The sequence below is a fragment of the Panulirus ornatus genome, chromosome 18, assembly GCF_036320965.1.
Source record: "Panulirus ornatus isolate Po-2019 chromosome 18, ASM3632096v1, whole genome shotgun sequence".
NCBI classification, from domain to species: domain Eukaryota; kingdom Metazoa; phylum Arthropoda; class Malacostraca; order Decapoda; family Palinuridae; genus Panulirus; species Panulirus ornatus.
Genome location: NC_092241.1, coordinates 34,293,515 through 34,318,802, shown reverse-complemented (window position 1 = coordinate 34,318,802; position 25,288 = coordinate 34,293,515). Strand labels below are relative to the sequence as shown.

The 25,288-nt window shown below is 42.1% G+C and overlaps 1 protein-coding gene across 3 annotated transcripts in view; it reads left to right on the top strand.

The window, feature by feature from the left end:
- Positions 1 to 25,288, top strand: part of LOC139754903 (uncharacterized) — a 143,037-nt gene that overhangs the window by 92,922 nt on the left and 24,827 nt on the right. For all 3 annotated transcript variants that reach the window (XR_011713969.1, XM_071672730.1, XM_071672731.1), the window contains exons 4-5: positions 11,224 to 11,389; positions 20,632 to 20,829. Coding sequence is in view for 2 of the 3 variants with exons in the window: in XM_071672730.1 (XP_071528831.1) it covers positions 11,224 to 11,389; positions 20,632 to 20,829 (364 nt within the window). In the remaining variant the exon portion in view is untranslated. The remainder of the gene's footprint in view (positions 1 to 11,223; positions 11,390 to 20,631; positions 20,830 to 25,288) is intronic.

Here is a 25,288-nt window from a genome sequence, read left to right as displayed (position 1 = left end):
GTTTCCTTGCGCTACCTCGCAAACGCGGGAGACAGCGACAAAGTATAATAAAAAAAAAAAAATAATATATATATATATATATATATATATATATATATATATATATATATATACACACATATATATATCTGTGTATGTATACGTTGAAATGTATAGGTATGTATATGTGCGTGTGTGGGCGTTTATGTATATACATGTGTAAGTGGGTGGGTTGGGCCATACCTTCGTCTGTTTTCTTGCGCTACCTCGCTAACGCGGGATACAGCGATTAAGTATAATAAATGAATAAAAAAAGAATATATATATATATATATATATATATATATATATATATATATACTCCATATTTGATTGCAGTTTCCCGTGTTAGCGAGATAGCGGAAGCAACAAAATACGAAAAGCCACATTCGTGCACATCCATTCTCTAAATGCATTGTGTAATGCACGAAAACCACGTTTCCCTATCCACAATCAGGTCCAGACTTCTCCATGCTTTACCCACGCCGTTTCACATGCCCAGTCACCAGTGCTAAATCATCAATGAACGACAACCAACTTGCTATCTAAGCCCTTCTAATCTGCTATATCATGCATGATCGCTCTTTTCTCCCGGCTCTCGCACTTACCTCCTTCCCCACCTTATCCATAAACAAATCAAGTCGCCGTGGTAACATCACATACCTCTCCCGCAGACCATCCTTGTTAGTACGGGGATCAGTGAGCAGAGATTACTCCAGTGGGAGATGGGGGCATGCAGTACATTCTAACTCGGTGGTTGGTAGTTAGAGTAGTTTGGGCGGGAGGAGTACAGTGCTGTTGCATAGAAATGAGTGCCAAGCATGGTGAAGTAGGACTAAGTATACTGGAAGGATCTTTTTTGTTTCATCATGGTATTGCATGTTTGTAGTTGCTAGGTAGCCAGTGATAGTCCTCAGTGCAATATCTTGCTTGGTTTAGTGTTTGGGTGATGTGATGTGATTGTGAGGTCGTCTGCATACGATAGGACATCCATGTTGAGGTTTGCCTGAGATATGAAAGGTCATGTAGGAAGAAATTGGAGAAAACCGGAGAAAGAACTGCTCCTTGGGGAACTCCATTGTAAAGTGTAAGTGTTTCAGAAGTGAAGCAGACTATAAAGTTGGCCAAGCACTTTTTGTCATTACTGTGGAGGGTGGAGTTCAGTATTTCCGTGTGAGAATGTGTCGGGGATAGCGTCAAATGCTTTACTGACGTCTATTTTGCGAGCGCGCACGCACACACACACACACACACACACACACACAATAGACATTGCTTGCGTGTCCACAAACCACATAGCCAGTGATGAGCATGTGCCGAATGTTCCTTCGCAATAACAAATCACTAATATTATACATAACTACTATTTATATTGCTAGAACTGTGTATGCTGTCATTCTGATTTACTGCACATAAAAACAGAAATGTTTCCGCTGTAAATATCATAGAAAATGAAACAAAATGCCACGCTGAGAGATAACTTGTGCTAAGTTGTCAGGTGCATTATTCAAAATGAATGTGTTTTCATTTGCTATATAACCCGAGGACGGCGGTGGCAATATCCGACCATAATGTTGAATAACAAAACACATCGTATATTCTTTTCCGTGATTCCCATTATCAGACTAACTTTTTTCCAACCGGTCATCCACTTCCAGCTCCTCTCTCCTTCCCACCACCAGCACACTCAAACCCACACTCGCCTCTCTCTGGTGCTACCCACATTATTACAAATTGATATATAACACGTTTCTAATGCATCAACGTGTTGGCGGGCCTGCTTTCCTGTACCGTCCGCTTTTATGACTGAATGTGACTCACCCTGAACCTGATCATGTAAAGCATCTATGTGCTTCTCCCTCCTATGGCCATTATACATACATACAAACTGAACGCATGTCACAAAGCCTTTGTGGCCTACCCAAGCCATTTTCATCAATGAAAGGACTCAGTCCCTTTTCGAAACTTCCAACTAGTTACGAGTTTCAACATCCAGAGGCGAGTGATTCCAACAATTCACTATTTTAATACGAGAGAGAGAGCAGTTTCTTAAATGTTCTCTACACGTTTTCTCTCTATCACTTGGTATGAGGGCCAGAGACACTTCCAAGGTGAGGATGACAAGAGTTGGTGACATCGAAGTTGTCTACGCCAGAAATATTCTGAAAGTCATGGATGATAATAACGAGAATGATCATGATAGTGATAATGATAACGATGCTATTATCATTATTATTAGTATTACTATAATCATTGCTATTATTATTATTATTATTATTATTATTATTATTATTATTATTATCATCATTACTATTACTGTTGTTATTATTAATGGTAATAATAATAATAATAATGATAATAATAATAATAATAATAATAATAATAATAATAATTATAATAATAATAATAATAAGTAATAATAATAATAACAATAGCTGCTGGTCATCCATTACGCATATCATCATCCTCACACATCACATCTGCATTATATCATCCTAGGTCTACATCATATCATCAGACTACTTCTGAATGTCCTCCTTACAGTACATGACTAACTCATCATAAACCCTCACACTGTACCAGCCAAGTAGTATCCTTCTGATACATCGCCCCTGCCGACAGTGTCGTATGATGCGACTCAAGTCCCAGCTACGTTTTAGATCGTTTATTGATTCGTTCTCTGGATATCACATGGTACATGGAATATCTAGTTTTTGATAAATTATACACTTTTGTATAAGAATCAATAGTTGTAGATTTTTATCGACTTTATTCATGAGGTCTTAGGGTTTACATTATCTATCTATATATTTCGAGTGTTGATTTCCCCTGGAGTAAATGAATTGCAGCCACTGTAAAATCGGTTTAGCTGGGTTGAACCCATCTTGGACTGTGCTAGCTTAGCCAACCCCATAAAGCAACGTCATAGATTCCTTTCCAAGATGATCGTGTCTTATGGCTTACTGTTTCATCCTCTCATTTGTTTCTTCGATCCTATTTTACAGCTGAGACTATGATACATTTAACTCTTCGCTCCTTCCTTTTTATTTTGCAAAAAGACTTCTTTTACTGAGAGTGTTTTAAAGGTTTATTTTTAGCTAAACCGGTTACGGTAAAATTCAAAAAGGCAAAAGTGGAGACAATTACAGTACCCAGCAGTGTCTGGACACTGTCACTCGTGGCCAGAGTTGCCAGTTCGTTTCCAAGCATTCGTTTCCCACGGCAAGTACATCATTTTCCCATTAGACACAACCCTGCACGAGCTTCCCCATTCGCTACGGCAGGGAAAGAGCAGGCGATGAAGAGGGAGGGGAGGAGTGAGCGGAGGGGTGTGGTCAGAGAGAGGAGGAATAAACGAGGAATCAGGGAAATGACGGAGCGAGATGTGGGAAGGAAGAGGTGCCAGGGAGGAAATACAATCGAGCTTAGAGCATGTAAGGTTATGTAGGAAACGAGATTTATATAATAAAGACGAATGATGAGGTAAGAAAGAGGAGACAAAGAGATAAATCAAGCTTGACATATTGGAAGAACATCAGTATAGATAAAAGTGAATTAAAAAAGATCTGATACAAGAAAGCAGTTACGTTTCAAAGAAAATGATACAGCATAACTTTTCTATGCTAATGTATACCACAAGAAAGCAGTTACGTTTCGAAGGAAATAATTCGACATAACCTCTCTATGTTAGTCTATACCACAAGAAAGCAGTTATGTTTCAAAGAAAATAATACAACATAACTTTTCTATGCTAGTCTATACCACAAGAAAGCAGTTACGTTTCAAAGGAAATAATACAACATAACTTCTCTATGTTAGTCTATACCCTGATCATCCGGAATGAAGGAGAACGGGGAAGCACGACAGTCGAAGCGATATCCAAAAATGTGAAGGTATCGACCCAACAGCAAGTAGCGTGGCCTGGAAACCACAGGCTGGCAGTGATGTGTCGTGTATGCATCCTATTGTTACTCCGGAGTGACCGAAGGAATCGCAAAGAAAAGAAAGAGTATATCTTTTCTTTTCAAAATGTGGCGGAATAAGTGAGGGATGATTGATCTTTTGTCCTTTCGTCCTTTGTCTTCTCGTCTCCCCCTCTCAAAGGACTGACCGAGATCCTGGCCAGCTTTTGGCTGTGATGACCGATGCCTTTATATTGTTTTCCACGCCGATTACTCTCTGTAATCAGATGATTACCCAGAAAAAAAACTTCGATTACTCTCTGTAATCAGATGATTACCCAGAAAAAAAACCTCGATTGCTATAAGACTATTCTCAGAAGAAGTATACAATTATGTTGAGATGTTATTGATATCAATGATATGGAAGCAGCCTGTGATCCTTAGGAGAATCTAAACTAGTGACAAGTGTTACAACTACAGTGACAGCTACACCAAGCAGTTATGATGACACATGGCCTCACCAGTCCACCTGATTGCAACTAGGTACCGACTCACCAAAAGCTGGAAAGTGATTGGCCGCCCGACGTTTTCCTCAAAAAAAAAGAAAAAAAAAACCTCTTAGGTACTATATCACCGAGACATTATCTTAAGACTTCGAGAAACTATCAAAGAATCAAATGTTTCATGACTACGCTGTTTCAGACATGTAGGAAGTGAGGGCAGTTGCTATAACAGTATAGCATACAGCTGCCCCCCCCCAAGCCTACTGACCCTTGTTGTGGGTATGGCTAGTCACTGCTTTGTTTCCGTGACCATAAGTCTATTTTGAACCGTTACAGTGTGTTTCACAAGTCTGACAGTTGTCTGGACAAATAACCAATAATCTCGTCACATGATTATTGTGTGGTCATCGGAAACTTAAGGATGGGCCGTTTTGATACCTGTTTCTTTCCCTACACGTCGAAGCTCTGGAACTCTCTACCTTCTCACGTTTTTCCCAGTAACTAAGACCTGGCACATTTTAAGACAGGTCTTTCACTTTCTCAAAAAATTTGCAAATACTTTCCCTCGTCTTTTCTTTTTCCGTTTCACGATTATCTTCAATTAAGTCCCAGTCTTGATGCGAACTCTTGTCCGTAGCTGGTGCCTTCAACATAAAAAGAAAAATCAATATGTACTTCTTATTTCAATATGATACTTTCTTGTTCTTTCTACTTGTCTATGTAAATATTCTAGGTGCGAACTCTATTCTGTAACTGTTGAACATAAACTAAAACACTATGTAGACGAATGTCCCAAGATCAGTGATCATAGACCTTAAGTCTTACTGTTTCGACAGCTTTGTGACAACGTCACTGATAGTAATATCTCGGAAGACATTATGACACTACATCCAAAGTCTGCCATACCATGAGCTATGTAAACATCTGTTGTAATCATGTCTAGTGGTAGCAGGTTTTGCAACTACGATATCCAGCGTGTAATGTACCTTGACCTTTATACTACTGTCACTGTTAACAGGATAATTGCCTGTATATTCTGTAACTGCATGTCCCATATGTATGAATCTCTGACCTTCCATATTGCAATCAATGTTAGCGACTGTACTGTGTCCCGTTTCAAATACATACCTCAGCGTATATGTAATTTGTTTGTGTACATAATATGACTTATGCTATCATGGTTTTGTATGTATGTACGACCAATTTGAAACTCACTTTGGATTACAGTGTTTTTACCTATGATGCCGTCAGCATCACTCACTATCCTATAATCATGTCCCGGGGCCCCACCAGGGGGCACCTATCACTCTATGTCAAAACACTGTACCCACTCTACGCTCTATACTTGCCTCCACTTACCCCTAGACATGCTCCCTTCAACCATACCATCACGGAAATACTTAGTCTAAGTATATCTAGATAATGACTAGTGAAAACTTGAACATTACACTGGACGCTCCTTAATTTGGACGTCCCCCTGGGATCTCATATTGCCACCAGCTGAAGTGCAATATGCTCCCTTACCCTTTACACCACCGTGCTCATCACTTTCCTTTACTTAACATTCTAATTACAGGACTTAACTGGTGCTTTGTTTCATACCGCTGTGCTCTAAATGCTGTTCCCTGTTTCATTAGTAATGTAATTAAATGTATATTTTTGTTATGAAAGAACATGCAGAGTGTATTATTTGTTATCATACAAACTACTCTTTGATAAATTGTATATGAAAACAAGAGAGCCAGTAAGAACAAACCTGCGGGCACTAGCTGTTGCATAAGCAAGGAATGATAACATTACCAGTACCTGCCCTGCTGACCACCCACATCTTCATAGCGACTACTGTTCAACATGTCAACCACTAATAACCGTAGAGGCATTATTAGCTACTTTTACCAAGGGCAGTGAACAGCATATCACCCCGGCACTTATCATTAACAGTCATAACTCGCAACCCAGGCTCATTGTCTACTACAATCACTCTCTTGCTACCTGCCCTAGTGACCATGAAGAACCACACTGACACTAGCCAACACACCAAACCTTAGCATCCATACTACCAATATCTGTCGCAAATGCTTTAGGATTGTACTCATGACAAAAACAACTATCCATTTCTCTCTCAAATACACATTTGGTTTTCATTGTTGCACTTACAGCAGTACAATTTAAGCCAGCAACAACAGCAACACAGTCATAACCATATCTACCTCTTTGTCCTGGAAATCCCATATGTGAATAATATGAAATATGCTTCCCAAAAGCCGGGAGTGTTGTATTACGTACCATGATTTTTATGTGAGCAAATGCCCCATATCTGTATATGTTCTGTTCGCCTTAATATGGAATATTGCGTGCATACGGGGTGCCTCTTCCTCTACCTTTATCTTGGCTAGAGAAGAATAAAAAGCCATCTGCCATACTAACTTCAGCTATCACCTCTCATCAACCATCTCCCTTCTCCCGTAATGATGTTCCTGCCTTCTTCCTGTTATACAGGTACTATTTCATCCACTACTCTCGTGAGGTGTTTGCATGCGTCCCTACCACTAAGATTTGGCGTGTGGCAGGGACATATGCCTGGCTGCTGCTTCCTATAGATTTTGTGTGGAGACAAAACACACGAGGCTCGTCTGTTCCTCAATTTTTTCCCCTCGAACAGCGAAACTGGAATTATCTTCTTTCGTTTTCTCTTCCCACAGAATCTTCATTTTTATCAGTCAGGTCCACACACACCTACGCACCTATAATCAACATCATCCATGGAGTAACCTAAATTTCTTTCAACATATGGCCACGATTAGGGCGTGTATGCCCACCCGAGATGGCCATGATTAGAACATGTCTGCCCATCTGATATGGTTATGACTAGGGCATGTTTCTGCCCGTGCTGTGCTGACTACTGAAAGAGAAGCTAACTATCGCTCAGCCGCAACCCATCACAAGAAGCAACGTAACGATATATCTAGCAACAACCTACCCTACCCACTGAGCACCACACCAGCTGCTAACCACGACATCACCCGATTACCACCACACCATCCACTAGCCACCGTTCCACCTACTAACACTAAGCTATCCACTGACTACCACAGTGCCCATAAACCACCACACCATCCACTAGGTACCACGTCACTCATCAACTGTCGCAGCGTCGAGCAAATCACTAACTACCTACACCACTTACTGGGTACCAAAAGTATCCACTGATTACAACACCAAATACTAACTGCTTCATCACTCATACCTACAACGCAACCTGTTAACTGATACAGAAGGAGCTATCTACTGCATCACTCAGTCGCTACTGAAGCACCCATTCACTAACGCACTACCCAGTTACCATCACACCAACCATTAACAGCTGAACCGCTCAGTAGTACTTTCTACAACATCACCCACTAACTAGGGCACCAACCACTAAATCACTACAATACTCACTATTGCATCATCCACTTCCACACCACCCATCATCCATAACACCGTCCACCAACCATCTCGCTACACACTAACGCTTCATCCACGATTCGTTGTCTAGCACATCACCAAGACTGCAACATCCATTGTCTCCCACACTACCTACGAACGCCCACATTATTTTGCCGCATGCAAACTACCACACCATGCAGTAACAGCCAACCTATTCATTGATCCTATACCACTTACTACTGCACGAATCACTGACCACCATAGCATACAATGATTGCCAGATTATCGACTAACTACCGCAACGCTCAAGAAGTACTTATCTATCTATCGGCTGGTACATCACCCACTACCTACCACACCACCATCTAACTACCTCACCGACAATAAGGACTGGACTACCAACCAAACTACAATACCCTTCAGTATCCACTAGCTCCTGCACCATCCAATAACCATCAAGTTCATCACACTATCAGTAACTGCCACAGGCACCAGCTAAACTCCACACCATCCACTGTCTACCACATCTCGCTTGCTTCTACAAACACCCATTAAGTAAATGCCACACCACCCACTGACTACTGTATCACCTGATATCACCAACCACTTACTACCACATCAGCTACCATCACCTAAACACACCACTTACTAACCGCTGCCTCACCTGGGGTCATCATCAGCACCACGAACTATGGCCCCACACAGGAACTCATGCGAGCACTACGAACTAGACACTTTATTCACGAGTTATCACCAGCGGCAATGATTATGCCTAAGTGTTCCACTTTCACCTTAACTCAGGTCTTATCACCAGCACCACTAATCAAGATACCACACAGAAGCTCTCATCAACGCCTCTGATCACAGCTCCATCCAAAGGTATATAACCAGCGCCGAGACGCTATCATCGGCACCATCAGGCATAGACCATACTGGAATTATAGCTGACAGCCGTCCGCGCTGATACTCCACTCAGATTATGATAAGCCACGAGCAAGCGTCCTCGCGAGGTCTTATCACAGGAACAAGGGTGTGCAAAAACTGACGGATTACTACCTCTCCTCCTTCCATCTCTTCTCTATAGACCTCCCTCTCAATTCCACTGTTGATTATTTCCCTCATACCTCTTCTCTCTAATTTCTTTTCGCTGACCATTACATAGTATAAGTTGCACTGATTATCCACCATGGATTTCACCTTACATTTATTTTATTTCAGATATCTATATTCAAACTTTTTTAAGTATATTTCATCCCTCTCTTTCACTTCTATACAAATAACAAGGCAAAGAGTCGCGTTTCCGGTGTTCAGTAAATACTCTCTCATATCAAGCATGATGTACATAATGTATACAGTAAAATCAAAGGCAAAGCATTATGACATTCTCCACATCCACTCATTACATGGCAAAACCAGGTGGCTACATTTTCTAAGAACCATACCTCAAACCACATTTCCAGTGTCGTGTCCAAGCCCAGTGCACAAACGAAAGATTTACCCTCAGTCCACGAAAATCAACACTAACTTCCATCCTACTATGTGATTTCTCAGCCAGTTATCAGGCCCTAAATCCTCTCACCTGATCGCGGATCGAACATAAACAGATGATTCTATAGTGTACCTCTGACAGATATGGACACATTCAGGACATATGTTTTAGAGGATACTCTGCAAATGTTTGTAATCTCATGAACGACTGGGGAGGGTCTGTAAGGGTAGGGGTAATGTAGTGGGAATATGAGCTGGTGCCTCAGACCGACAGATGTAAAAGAAAAACGAGAGGAAGAAAAAAGATAAGGCAGCACGTCTATCAGACGTCTATCAGTAACAGGAATTAAGATAAGAGGCAGGAGCAACCACACTAGATAGTGGATCAGAGTGTAATGGGGAAGTACGAGCCAGAAGTAAGTAAACCGATTAGAGCTACACCACCAGTGGTGATAGGTCACTAACTGCTGACAGTAAATCAGCTACGTGATAAAGTCCGCGAGGCTTATTCACAGAGCTGACCTACGGAGGCGTAATTCCCTCTGATCCTAAGGCAGTGTAACGCAGTGGGTGAAGAGTCTTTTCCCGCTGGGTCTGGTGGTTGGGGGGGACGATATAGTTTTGGTGGTTGTTGGATGTTAGAAACAGAGGAAGGGCACAGGGAGACAGGATCCGTAGGACACAGGCTTGGTTAACACCATTAATGCGACTGGCGACAGTCTGTGTTGAGATGTCTTATGTCGAGTATTACTGTTCAGTGACTGAATCATGAAGAAGTATTTGAAATAGTAGTCAATGCCTGACCTCCCATAACAGTATAAAAACAATACAACCTATGAAATTTCATTTTATTTTGATCAGCCGGAGCCACGTCTCTAGTGAAACAATCCGCTTCTCCACCATCTTCTCTATAACAAACCAGATTATTACGAGACGTCTCACTCATTATTATCTGGTTCATTTAATGAATGATTGTCGCATCGCTCTTATATCCGAATAAGAACAAAAGATGAGGAAAATCCAGTGATCATGAGATACTAGCAGCGTGCCTGACCCTACATGAACACGGGTAGGCAGTTAATCATTCTAGGAATCAATGTGACTGATGTTCGATTGCGCTTTTAAATGGAGATTACTCAAAACCGTCATTGATATACATCGAAATTCTTCATGAAGTCTTGGATGAAGACCAGTTGTGCTGAGAGTTGAGAGCTTCGAGTCTGATGACCACTTCCCGGAAGAAGGTGGTTCCGGCTTGGTGTAGCAACCCACATGAATATTTCTACTTTATCAACTGAGTCAAGTCGTCTGTCCGACCATGAAGTCTAGTTCCTCTTTGGAAATCGCGATCAAATTCTATCTCTGCTGGAACGATTAAAGCTCTTTGATAATTGAAAAAAATCACTGTTATTTCTCATATATGAAATAGAATTGATAAGTATAACCTCTCACATGTGATTTTTTTTAAAGTAACTTCAACACTTAATTGTCTTCGTCTGGAGTTTTCTTTCGTTTGGGAACTCCTTTGTATTGAACACATACATGTATTGTATAAGTCATGTAAAGAAGACTCATGTAGCAATCGCACCTCCACCATTTACTATAAAATATCATATTGATATGAAAGACATGCACGACACCATCACTTTTTCTTCCAGGGAGTCTTATTCCCTTCCCACACTCCACACCATAACTCATACTCTCTCCCCTCCCTACTACATGGCACACCATTAGCATAAGAAACTCAGCTTGAAAGCCATGTCATTCCAGGGACACAAAACATCTACCCTCTTTAAGCCTCCCATGTACCTCTCAATCTAACTTCTGCATCCCATCTGATTCCCATGTAAACCAGACCATAACCAGCCTGTCTCCTGCCGCAGGTCACGGCGGGGTGAACCAGCTGGGAGGAGTGTTCGTGAACGGGCGGCCGCTCCCGGACATGGTTCGTCAGAGGATCGTGGAGCTGGCTCACAACGGCGTCCGCCCCTGCGACATCTCCCGCCAGCTCCGCGTCTCCCACGGCTGCGTCTCCAAGATCCTCTCCAAGTACATACTTTCGGTTCTCGTAGTATAAGTGAAAATAGTGATAGTTGTAGAAACAGTAAAACAGTGGTATTAAATGCAGCAGTGGTATTTGTACTGGTGCAAATACTGTCCATAATGGCATCATTGCGATTCAAAAAGAAAATAATGACAGTATGAGATTGATTGAATACCTCAGCATGTTCTAATGGTGATGCCAGTTTACATAATGTTAGCATTAATGAGATTAAGAAAACGCGACCAGCAGTTCCCGAGGAGGGGGGGCACTTAACCATAAAAATATTTCGTAATTAGTTCCAACGCACCCAAGAGTCTTACTGATATTTTACACCAAAGAACTACCACCACGAAACGTTTATAGAAAACGACGTGAAAGAGAGCCTTATTCTTTCAACGATAACCATTCTTCCCGACAGATAACGCTGCTCTTCACCTCCTTGTGCCACGGTTGGATTTCTCCGTTTAAAGACCTTTTGAGTCATACATTCACCCAGATTAATAATGTCTTCCGCAGGGCGACAGGATCGTCCCGGTGACACAAAGGCCCGCGGGAGGAGGAGGCCTCACCGGAAGTGACATATATCTGCGTCTTTGAGAGACGACAAGATGACATCAGAGGGAAGGCCACATTTCGCTCCTGACCATATACCGTCTCGCTTTATCCGCTAGGGTAAGCAATAAGGCTTCATCGTCCTCTGGCATCGCACTCCCATTATGACCTCTATTATTCAATAGAATAGATTCTATTATTGGTCATTCTTCATGGGACATATAGATGCGATCAAGAGGAGTATTCGTATGCGCGATTCCACGAGGGAAATATTAACTAGTCGATAATCCACCGGGACTGGTGATTATATTCATGATATGGATTATATATGATTAATCCAACGAATGGTGATATTCATGCACCATTTTCGGACAGTGTAGAGAACATGACGTTATCCCAGTAACATCAGATTCAATTAATTTTCTTTGTATACAAACTGAAATGGATGAAAAAAAAAAGTGTGTATGTATATTGTGAAATTCAGTATATTGGCAGCATGATCAAAATGAAATCCATCTGTACAAAAAAATAACGTAAAAATGTTTTGATACAACAACACATTACACATTTTGAATCGACATTAAAACCCGTGTTCTTTAGGCCTTTGTTATCCTGTACTGTCGCCATCATTCTCACATGTCAACTAATTCGCCACAGTGGAAAAAAAAAGTCATCCACTGGTCTCGCACCGCACCAGACCCTCGCCCCTCACTATGAGCTTAATGGAATACACGACATCGAAACACTAGTGAAAATAATTCTCTCTCTCTCTCTCTCTCTCTCTCTCTCTCTCTCTCTCTCTCTCTCTCTCTCTCTCTCTCTCTCGCGTGAAAGTTTTTTTGCCTATCGACATAAACCACTCATTTACTTATCTATCAATTTATCTTTCCATCTGTCTATAAACGGATGTGTGTGTGTGTGTGTGTGTGTGTGTGTGTGTGTGTGTGTGTGTGTTTACGCCTATGACACGTACGTGTCTCTTCCTTTCTTATTACAGTCATGTAAATCAGATGAATTAACTAGATGTCAGTCTGTGTATTTGTTCTCCCTTCGCTCTCATTCACCGTCCTGTTTCACTCTTTAAAGTATTTCACTTCGAATCTCCAGTTTAGTTTTGTGCTCGCTATTCTACGGTTTCATTTCCAGATATTTTCCTTTCCATCTTTATCAAGTTTTAGTAACGCTAATAATGTTATTATTCATTATTCAGACAAGCCGATGATGATTATTCAAAGCCTTTCTAAACCACGATATCACTCGCAGCAAACTAATGTCAGTATAACGATGGGGTGACGATTTCACGACGATTCTATTTCATGTCAGTTGAGCCGTACAGATAACTGAATGCCCTAAATCCCGAGGGGAGGATGAACAGCTGGGTTGACTGCGGACCGCTTACCGCAAGCAGGAATCGAACCGATGCGCTCGACTGTCTGTCATACGCTTTCAATTTTTCTACCATCTCTTATATGTTCAGTTTCATTTACGTACTACTTTTTTTCAGTTTCAATCTACTCACTTTATAACTTGCCCTTTCTTTCCGCAATCGTCAATGGCTTTTAATGGTAAAAGAAAAAAAAAAAAGCTATCACTCCTTTTTACCAGTGTATTCTCCCTCAGTTCTTAGCTTGGCACCAGCATACAAAATCCCCCCCTCCTCACCCACAGTTAAGTCCTCATGTATCAATCTCTCCCCTCCAATCCGTTCTCCTTCCCACCCTCCCCTCCCTCACTCCCTGCGTCCCCCACCAGCCGAGACTAGGGCAGCCCAAAGCACATCATAACAAAGCTAATCTTCGTGGGTCGGGATTGGCACACGACCTCATGATGGCAGTCTAATGGAAAACAGAGGCAGGAATAAACATAACAAAACTGCCTAATCTCATCCCACTCTCGCTAGCTACGAGCTCCCTGACCCTGGATGATGAACTCTTCCAAGCGGTGATTTACTCTCACCTCATGACGAAAGATTTGGCTCTTTATGTCGTATTTTTCACTCTACTGTGTTACCGTAATTCTATATATCTGATTGCTCAGCAGTCACAAGTTTAGCGTATTCTAATGCGCATTGCTCAACATATAACAGGAATCACTCTCGCATGACACAAAATTATAGTTAATTTCTCACTATGTATGCCAACATACTATACTAAAAATAACAAGTGCTTATGGAAATAACTAGAAATTTTCTAGAAAAAATGCTCGAGCAGCAAGCGTGTTTTCACGGCAACTCCCCGAGACCTTGACCACCAGCTGAATTACGGCTGCTATGGTCTCGAAGCGCCCGGTTCACTGGTGGAATCAGCAGCCGTGTTGTGGCTGGTCTGGTGCCCTCGAGGTGCGTGTCACTTCGAAAGGACCAGACTAGCCAAAACCTGGCTGGTGGCCTGTACGGTGATCCTCAGCAGAGTTGTGGCCTGTCTGGTCCCTTCGGGATGGCCAGTCACATCGATGGTCATCATTCAAGAAGTCAAGAGTGTTCTTCTAGCCATCCTTCCGGTGAGCTTCTTGTCTTATATCTAATCTAACGCTGATGGTAGTTCCATTTCGGCATAGTAAAGAGAGGAGGAGGACGAGGAGGAGGAGAATCAGCCTTGTTGTTAGGTATGATTCAAGAGGATATGAGGACAATGGAGGAGAGGATATGAGTGAAGAGAGAGAGAGAGAGAGAGAGAGAGAGAGAGAGAGAGAGAGAGAGAGAGAGAGAGAGAGAGAGAGAGAGAGATTGGGTGGCTAAACGTCGCAGGAGTAGAGATACAGGGAGATCAGCTGTATCTGTGCAAAGAGAAGCCATGATATCCTGGTTGGGAAAGAACCTAGTGAGGAGGAAGATTGCCATACACTGAAAACCACTAAGGTGAACCCTACCACTGCAACATGCGAACAGCCCGTGGAAGTCTTTGATGATACACCGATTACGTTTAAAGGAACAGTTTGTCGTTCACATCATATTAATAGGATTAACCAAATGCTGTTTTTGCTGTGCTCAGCGTTCCTACCTCAACCCTTCTGGTAAATACATGAGTAATAACAGAATATGCGTTGGGCGAACACCGTGTCCGGACTGGCCAGTCAGCCTCGAAATTTTGTATATCTCAATTTGCATTCAAATTGAGTTTTTGTTGCGCCATGTGCCTTGTACTCGTGGTCATTTTCACTTGTTAATGTATCTATTTCTCGTTCACTGGTCATCTGATTGATCGGGTTGTTTGTAGTGCCAAATTATGGAGAACTATAGAGATGACGTCATCGTCACGAACTTACATCATTATCTATTTTTCCATCTCACTATGTGCCTCTTTTTCTCTTCTTCTTCTTCGTAGTTGTAAGCGTCATTCCTTCCTGTAAGGATGTCTATACATGCATTTATTGCTTAATATATAGCTCAATAAGTTCTGTTATTTGTGCAATGATATTTGCACTTGCTGTTTCACCAATCTAAAATCCACTCGTTTGCCACACGGTCAAACGAAGATGTGCATCAAATGATTCATCATCCATCTAACCCACTTGACCAGCCAGACATGATCTAATGACTCCCGACAGTCCACACAAAGATGCTGCTCCTGTTGACTCCACCACCACAACGTAGAGGACGGTCTTGCATCTTCTCGTTCCCATCGTCGATCTATTTCAAGAGGAAGTTTCTCCCACGTGCTGAGCGATATGATATGGAATACTGTGGGCTGATTATCTCTTCATCATCGTCCATGGTGGGGGGGCGCAAAGTCGTGGAGCTTAGCTTTCCGATGGAAATGTCAGACATCAGCATCGTGAATAAAACATGTACAGCATGATGGAGATGACTGGTCAAAAATCGCTCTTCCTCCTCGTAGCTGATCATAACATGACGAGCTTGGCTGTGGTCTTCTTCCCATTTCTACTTACGTCTCGTGGGATGGCTTGACTTGTGTCAATCTGTTTACAGACTTCTTTTCGTCATGAGGACGAAGAGTCTAATTTCTTGTCACGGACCGAAGTCCACATTAAGGCCATGCCTTAGATAGAATATTAAGATGGTCAGTGAGAAGGAGAGGGAAATGAAAGAGAGCATTTAAGAATTTTAGAGAAATTGGAAAACATGTCTGTTTGAAAGGGCTACGTCATAGTTGTTATGAGAGACCTGAAAGGGTAGAGAGTTCCAAAACTTCGAGGTGTAAGGAAAGAAAATGTCATCATAACGATCCACCATTGAGTTGCTAAAGGCCATATACTATTCATGTGACCTAGTAGCTTGTCGTGGTCTAGCTTGTGGTGGAGGCACACGAGCAGCCACCTGTCGGGAACAAAAACGAAAATAAGCAGGTCAAAGCTGTGAGGTAGAGCCTAGGCGAGTTGATAAATCGGACTCAACTTTCTTTCCTACGGAAGTAAGGCTTAGAATCACTCCAAATGTGAAAACAGTACGAGGAAGGATCAATCCTTCGTATAAACGGGGCAACTGTACAAGGAAATGAAATTTCGACAACTAAACAAAAATTCCTGTTTCGTAGAGACAGACTTGGCTATTTGCGAAACATGACGTTTAGAAGACAGGTTCATGATGTTCCAGTGATACAGAGAAATACAAAGGAATTCAAAGAGCCACAGACAATTGGGTCCTTTTAAAGCTGTTTGCGATTGTGGAAATATCAAAAACTCACATAATAAGTGTGGTAAAAGTTAGAATGTGTTCATGCAATACAAAAAGACCATTCAAATTGTGAATGTGACTGTGGAGGTGCAAATAATGTTAGGTCGTAGACCTGAAATATCTACCAGGTTTGTTCTTAAACGTATCTATAGCACTGATTTGTGGGAAGGAAGAACATATATTTAAGGGATACCCATGATCATTCGAAGAGGCTCACCTCTAATTGCATTTTCTGTTTTGTGAATAACTACGTACTAAAAGCGTACTACTTTCATGGGCACAAAAAAGTGTACTGAAAAACTTCCTAACTGCATTTTCTCTTTCAATGGTGATCATTTATATGCCCAGAGAACGTAGTTAGTGTGTGTGTGTGTGTGTGTGTGTGTGTGTGTGTGTGTGTGTGTGTTTGCGCGCGCGCGCGCGCGCATATGGGGGGGGGGGGGGTGAAGGCGGGTTATATGGGTTATAACGTATGGGAAGGAGGAAGATGTGGTCGTGTCAGGATACGAGGTGCGTCATAAGGACACCCTGATACCACGAATGATTTCACTGGGAAGTATACCTACACATCAGTGCTCTGTGTTGCTTGCTGTATGTTTGCGTTGAAACTGCTCGAGGGTCGGTCGGTGTCTCCACTCAGCTACCACTAAGCCAGCGATTACTTAAGTCCAAGGTATGTTACGGTCTGGTAACGCTTCACAGATAAGCAAGGATAGCATGACATCAACTGTCAATAAAAGCTAGTTGATAATTCATATAGATACGAATAGCAGGTCACACTTCACATAAATCTTGGGAACTTTCACACATCATCATCATCATCATCCTGGGTCTTGTACGAATTTTACTCTGTTTGTCTGCTTAGTCAAGCCTTTCTCAAACGTCCATAACATACAACACTCATCCGGAAAGCCGGCAGCATATATGACTGGCCTCTGTACACCAACAATACTCTTTTTTTTTACCTCTACTGGTGTGCGAGAGATACCAGTGATATTTATACACCAGAGACATTGGTATGTACACACTTACAATACCAGCTTGCGCACCTCAGTAAAAACCTTCGCAAGCGAACAACACTAGTCCCTGCCCACCTGCAATATTATCCCGTGAGCAATGGTAACTGAATTGTACTCATATGCAAAACTGTTTTGCATACACTAACCCCATTGTGGCGTGCACACCTAACGCTGTACCTAACAACAACGCCAATGTCAGTATGTGCCGACGAACAAATAATATTTCTGCTATGACAGTAGTAACATTGGCCTGTGCAAACCAGCAAGAGCCATCCCGGTATGCACAGAGCATGAGTTACTGATCTGTAGACACAAACTACAATAGTCTGTGCCCAGCAGCAGTACTCATCTACGCACACCAAAACTGTGCATCACTGGTCTGTGACCACAAACAGTGTTAGTACATGTGTAACCACGTTTGTCTGTGCAATGCTATCATATTGCCTCATTCAACACTCAAAGATGCACTTATCGCGATAAATCGGTGCAGGTCTCCGATAAGCACGTTATGTCCAATAACGAAGCATCCACTACCCAGCGCCTAAGCAGAAACACACACACGATGTGAATGTTTCACACGGACGCGCTCATCAAGTAATGGATACAAAATGATGGACTCTGTATCTGCAGAAAGCAGCTCTTAAGACACGGGATCCACTCGCAAAGCTTATAACTTATCCACAGCTATTGATTTTTGACATATGTCAGATACACTGCTAACTTGAACATGTATACTATCGTAGAATCACCGAGCTATTTTTCGTAACTAGTATTCATCATTTCTATAGTTTTTCTTTCTAAAATTTTTCTTTATGATTCTCTCTCTCTCTCTCTCTCTCTCTCTCTCTCTCTCTCTCTCTCTCTCTCTCTCTCTCTCTCTCTCTCTACCTCACTGCATCACTTTTCGAACTTTTTACTCTTATCCAAGACAGAATTATCAATAATGAACTCGTTTACCAATCTCCAGTAAACTTGAGTTCATTTAAGTAGCTCTTCTTTTACATCATGAATAATAACCATCAATATTTAATCATTCTTGTGACCCGTCAGCCAGCACACACCACCAGATCCTTTGCATAACTTCCAGGGGAAGTGTGACCTTCCCCTGGTGGCCTCACATCAGGCTGAGGTCCCTCACTGCTACCATTCATCCCGCCACGCCTCAGAGATTCCTTTCATCCCTCTCAATCCTGTTTATTTCCTTTAAAATCCACAAATTCCCCATGAAAATACTTGCATATGGCAGAGGAGAGTGCCTTGAACTTGGTTCCCTGTGCGTCTCAAAGGAATGTGGTTCTTACATCACTAGTCCCAAAGAGCGAAGGGCCCGGAGGCGCCCTGAAGGTTTTAATGTTTTCAAAGTTGGAATGGGAATTTTGTTGTGTTCCAGAGAGACGAGGGGAGAAAGTTAGTATGCGAACCGCCTACTCTGTTTCCTGAGAAGTTAATCTTGGAATATATTCTCAAGATTTATTATAGTCGAGGCCCGGACGTCTCTCTTTTATCTGCGACTCTCCACCAGGAAATGGGTACAGACGGCGAGACGATGAGCCTCATCTCGAGATCTGAGAGATCTGTTCTCCTTCTTCGGACACCATAACCTCACGTGTCGTGGACCTACTAACTGTTAGCCTCGGTCAATCATGTAACGTGAACATTGGCGATCAATTACTTTCAGCAGCAAGGCAATCCGTCATACTGTAAAGAACCAGTTCTTGATCTGCTACTCCCTTGTCACCACCCTTATGGCCACTTGGCAATGTATACCACTTTCGGGCGTGACGTTGCTTAACGTCACTGCGATGTCTATAAAGTAGTGGTTGAGCAGCATAATGGCTGCTTTTGCCCGTTCATCCAGGCAGGAGACAAGACATTGGATAAGGAGAGAAATGATTGGCAGGAGAAGAGGCAGCACTTCATCCGATCAGGAGGAAGATGACTTACGACAAGAGTTAAGGGGGTTGTTAAAGAGAGAGTATCATCCCTTGCTTCGTAACATGGAAAGATAAAAACTTTCTTGCTAACTGTGCTACTTTTGGACATAAAATCTATCATTCAGAGGATTTACAGAAACTATTCTGAGGTACATGACAATAGATAAGGCTGCGGTATCTATTGCTTAAACATGACAAAAAGATGCAAGCGCCCTAACAGACCCTAACCTTTCTTCAGAGCGTGGAGTTTCATCAAAGTCCCTGGAAGCACTTCCTGATATGATCAAATGACTTTATGTATGAGTAAACGCAATGAAAAAAAAGGACACAAAAGCTCCAAGCTTTCGACTGTATTTCAAGCCATCTTCAAGGATACAGAATTGATATGAACGATAGAATATATACAGAACCAAAACCACACACACACACACACACACATATATATATATATATATATATATATATATATATATATATATATATATATATATATATATATATATATACATATATATATATATATTTTACAAGAAGTCTCAGCTGTTTGAGTTATCTAATATTTGCTGATAACCACGAGGAAAAAGAAACATGGTAAGTTCCGAAGTGTACCTTCGTGTAATGAACACACCGTCAAGGAAGACACAAAAATGTGATGGAAGACGTCGAACAGTCAATAGATATACAAGGAAGAGACGTAGCTAAGACGACATTGGTAAACAAGGTTACCGGATGGTGGTGTTCGTGTTGGTTGTGTTCGTGTCTGGCATCATATCTGTCATAAGATTTTATTATATGGACAGGAAAGGTAACTGTGTATTCAATAATAGAAGATTCAATGATATTTCTCTTGGTAAAGAGATATAATTAATAACTGAATTAACGTGACTCCAGTCATAATCATTAACTTGATAAACTAAGAGCTTTTGATTCGTGTCTTGTTCTTACACTATATCAATATTGCTTAAGTCTAACATAAAGATTCTTACCAGTCTCTCCAACATGAAATATATGACAGCATTTACAAGGGATTCTGTAAACACGGCTCGTAGAATTTTCTGGCGAGTTGATGTAGCTCCTCTGAGCCATACACACAACATTCCTTCTTGCAGGTACTATGAGACGGGATCCATCAGACCCGGTGTAATCGGCGGGTCTAAGCCCAAGGTGGCCACACCTACAGTGGTGGAAGCCATCGCCAACTACAAGAAACAGAACCCCACTATGTTTGCCTGGGAGATCCGGGAGCGGCTTCTGGCAGATGGTGTGTGTGACCAGGAGGGCGTGCCATCTGTCTCCAGTATTAACAGGTGGGTGAAGGCCAACACTGACTAACCCATTACCCGTCGTTCTCTTCTAGATATTACGAGACCGGCAGCTACAAAGCCGGTGTCATCGGCGGCTCCAAACCCAAAGTAGCGACTCCCGTGGTGGTGGACACCATAGCTAGGTACAAACTGGAGAACACGACCATGTTTGCCTGGGAAATCCGAGACAGGCTGCTCTTGGAGAATGTTTGTACCATGGAGACCGTACCCTCAGTATCCTCCATCAACAGGTAATGTCGGTAGTAGACTGGAGACCTACATCCACCCTGCCCAGCCTGCCTGCTTGCCTACATTCACCAATCAGATTTACATTTTGTTCAGTGGCCAGCTTGCACCTCATCTATACGTTACTGTAAGAAGAAAGAATCTATCTTTTTTGCATCCTGAATGTGAACTTGTCCCTCTGCAAGCCTTCCCTGCACTTAAGATCAGTCTTTGAACCTTGCACTGTTCCGACGTATAGAGAATATACCATGATTATCCACTATTGTTTGTTTGCATATAGAAGTTTTACTATAATTGATGAATAATTCTAGAGCCACCAGCATGCATGTAGGTGTAGCTAGTTCCAAGATGCTCGTCACAATAATGAACTTAAATGCGCCATTCCACAAAAGTCATCAGACTTGATTAGGCCTTCATTGTGCACTGACACTGCTGTATGAATGGATCAATAATTTTTTGCAAGATATAGTGATTTTGCTGCTCAAGAACCAAGGGCAGCATCTTGGCCTAGTTTTATTTACATCCATCAGCCAAGCGAGGCTACTATTGGACGTCTATTCAAGTCATTACTTGGTAGGTTTTAGTACTATTTTTTTCACTGTGAACTTTACAACTCACCGATTATTTTGTTTCTTGAAAGGTTTAAGTATGGACTACAACACAGTAATCTAAGTTTAATACGGAGGCGCCCAGTTCTTTTTCCTCTTCCTCTTCCCTTACTTACAAGGCAGGTTGAAACAAGCAACTCTTAAACCCCCTCTAATGCAGGCCTGCCATCCTTGCCAGCTATTTACTGTTCGTATAATTCTGCTTTTCCTCATCATATTGAAAGATATATTTATCTAAACACACTCCCTCCGAGGGATTTGCTTAGATACCTTTGAAAAAGGCGAATAAGAAATAATTCTATATCACAGCTGTGTGTGCCTCAACTGCCTCTTCTGTCCTATGTGCCGACCATCACTCAGGAGCAAACCTCATCAGCGGGTTGTTGGCGTCGCTAATGACCTCTTTCACTTTTCGCTGGAGTCTAAAAACCTGCCGTGGCCCTCCAGACCTGGAGACCATTCCCCGCCAAAAACCTTCCACCGTGTGAGAAGTTGATGACCCTCGCTTAGGTTCTCATTGGCTGAGGGTGGCTCCTAAAGCTGGCGAGGCGGGAAGCGGCGGTGGTGGGAGGAGGAACCGAGAACATCTCTGTAACACCGTAAGGGAAAAAGTTCTGTCTCTCGCTTGAGGTCTCTCTCTCGATGATTCTTTTCTTTGTCTACGTTTCGGCGGCGATACAGTGTTTGTGCGTTTCTGTGCCTCATATCGTCAGTAAAAGACTGCAGAAAATGCAGGAGGTATACTGGCGAGCCACATATCAAGGATATATCTGGGAAAGGGAAAGCCAAGTGGCGCATTTATCTAAATTTTTGAAATGGATGTTCGTCTGTTTTATGGGGTTTTCATGTCGTTCTCAAACAGCTGTAGTTCGAGACTCGGTAATTTCTCTCATAAAGAAACAAGTGAAACAAGACTTGTATGTGGCGAGTTTGCCAGTGGGCTAAGGTTCGAACCTAAAATGTGAAGTTCAACTTGCTGTGTCATGTTTCTTGTTATTATGTCTCTGCATGTGTCTGGGCTTCTAATTGTTTGCGCAAAATGATACAGGTGGATTTTCACACATGAAACAGCTTCCCTCTAAAGTGTGCTTAGAAAAAAAAGGGAGTAAACAGCAATTTATACAGCAATTGGTATTCGAAGTCGATCTCAGCACAATGCTAGACATGAAAACATCGCTATTCTTAATTTAAACTAATTTTCTATCCAGATCTCCTTTTAGATTATGCTTATTCTTGTCAGCTGTGACCATCACATATTTCCCGAAGCTTTGGAAAAGACGAGAATTTTGATCATTTTGGAGGGAAAAATTGGGATGTGAACAGGTGAAGATGTGGCCGCACCGACGGTAAGGATAAATGTTCCATGTTTCATAGCTGGATATAACCTTCCTTATTCCAAGTTCTATTAAAAAGAAATACCACTGAAAAAAGTTAGGCTTCATGACCGTCAGTAACTGCATTTCGTTAATATTCGTGACTGTTTTAAGGATGGGTTTTGCTTATAACTATTTCAAACTAATGTACGATGGCCACAATATCTGCTGGAATTCGTTATAGTCTCGCCCTCGTTAATGTCTCGGAAAATTTTGTACGTATTCATTATACGTGTCGACCTTGACACTCTAAACGTTTGTAAAAGCTTATGGTTGCTGGTGTCTGCTGAGATTTACGCTTTTCCTCAGCACAGTGATGCAGGAAGCCATTCTAATCACTCAACAAGATTGACCCCCTAGACTGATGGATGTTGTTATCGCATACTGGCCGATTACAAACAGACCATCTGGTTGATGCGAGCTTGGGGAAGGGTGTATTAAGGGCTCTTGATTGAAGATTAAGGCCTTAGCATTCACCACAGCATCGACATGGCTACAATGACAATATCCTGATTACATTTCAGCATCAATTAAACTACGCGGATTAGTTTTCAAAGGGAAGTATGATCAGTAGACACAAGACATTGAAAATGAAATAAAATCACAGATTCAATCATACCGCGCGAATAGAATAACTGGGGTCGAGCGACGTTGCTCTGGTCTGCGAAATGTGGATGATGCTTCTCCTGAGTATTGTCTCGCTGGTTCCTACCCCCTTGGTGCTCTACAGCACCTACTGTTCTTCTACCCGACTACACGCATCCACTACAACACTTAAACATCTTGTGCACCGCTTGCTCATGGTCAGTAAACCTAACCATACGCCACGGAGGCCTGTGTGTGTGTGTGTGTGTGTGTGTGTGTGTGTGTGTGTGTGTGTGTGTGTGTCTTATTTTCTTCTAGAGTCAAGGTACAATAATTTCATAAACAGTTTTCAGATTCGTCTGATCCTCTGTCATGCAGACCACTCTAACACAATCCTCATAGAATCATTTCCCTATTTATTCTTAAATAAACAACTGTAAAGATAACAGTGGGCCTCCGAATGCTTAGGGAGATGTAAGGAAATTTAAGTAAATAAAATTCAGGGAAGGCCACACAGCCGTCTTCCCCAGAGAGTAATCCAATAAGGTAAGAGTGCATCAGGGGAGCAAGACGAATTAATAAACAGATTTAGTAGCAATAGAGGAGCGACAAGCGAATGTAGACACGGTTCCCTAGGGAGAGGGGACGAGTGGATGGGTGGATCCAGGGGCCAGGCTACTGCTACTCCGACTGTCGCTGATGCTCCTCTGTCTCCAACAGCAAACCGCACCAACTCTCGCGGAGGCGGTGGCCCTACTACAGCAAGAGGTTCCTTATCTTATATGTGTAGACTTTGAAAATTATCTTTTTTTTCTAGCAAACCGAAAATGTAAAATATTACAAAGAATAGTCGTTATGATGTCATACAGCCCCGTTGTCTAAGGAACAAAGTAATTATTCACAAATGTGTGTGTGTGTGTGTGTGTGTGTGTGTGTGTGTGTGTGTGTGTGTGTGTGTGTTCGTTCGCGTATTTGTGTGCTTGTGTAAGTGTTCAACGCCTCGATGTGTACATCACCCGGAGGTAGAGAAATTACAGATACACACGCTCTCTAGTATGTATAACCTTTAATGGTAAGCAGATCTGCGATTTGTCACACGTGAATATATATATATATATATATATATATATATATATATATATATATATATTACATTATACATTATACATTATCTCGGAAAGCGAAAATGGGTATGTTTGAGGGAATAGTGGTTCCAACAATGTTGTATGGTTGCGAGGCGTGGGCTATGGATGGAGATGTGCGCAGGAGGATGGATGTGCTGGAAATGAGATGTTTGAGGACAATGTGTGGTGTGAGGTGGTTTGATCGAGTAAGTAACGTAAGGGTAAGAGAGATGTGTGGAAATAAAAAGAGCGTGGTTGAGAGAGCAGAAGAGGGTGTTTTGAAATGGTTTGGGCACATGGAGAGAATGAGTGAGGAGAGATTGACCAAGAGGATATATGTGTCGGAGGTGGAGGGAACGAGGAGAAGAGGGAGACCAAATTGGAGGTGGAAAGATGGAGTGAAAAAGATTTTGTGTGATCGGGGCCTGAACATGCAGGAGGGTGAAAGGAGGGCAAGGAATAGAGTGAATTGGAGTCATGTGGTATACAGGGGTTGACGTGCTGTCAGTGGATTGAATCAAGGCAT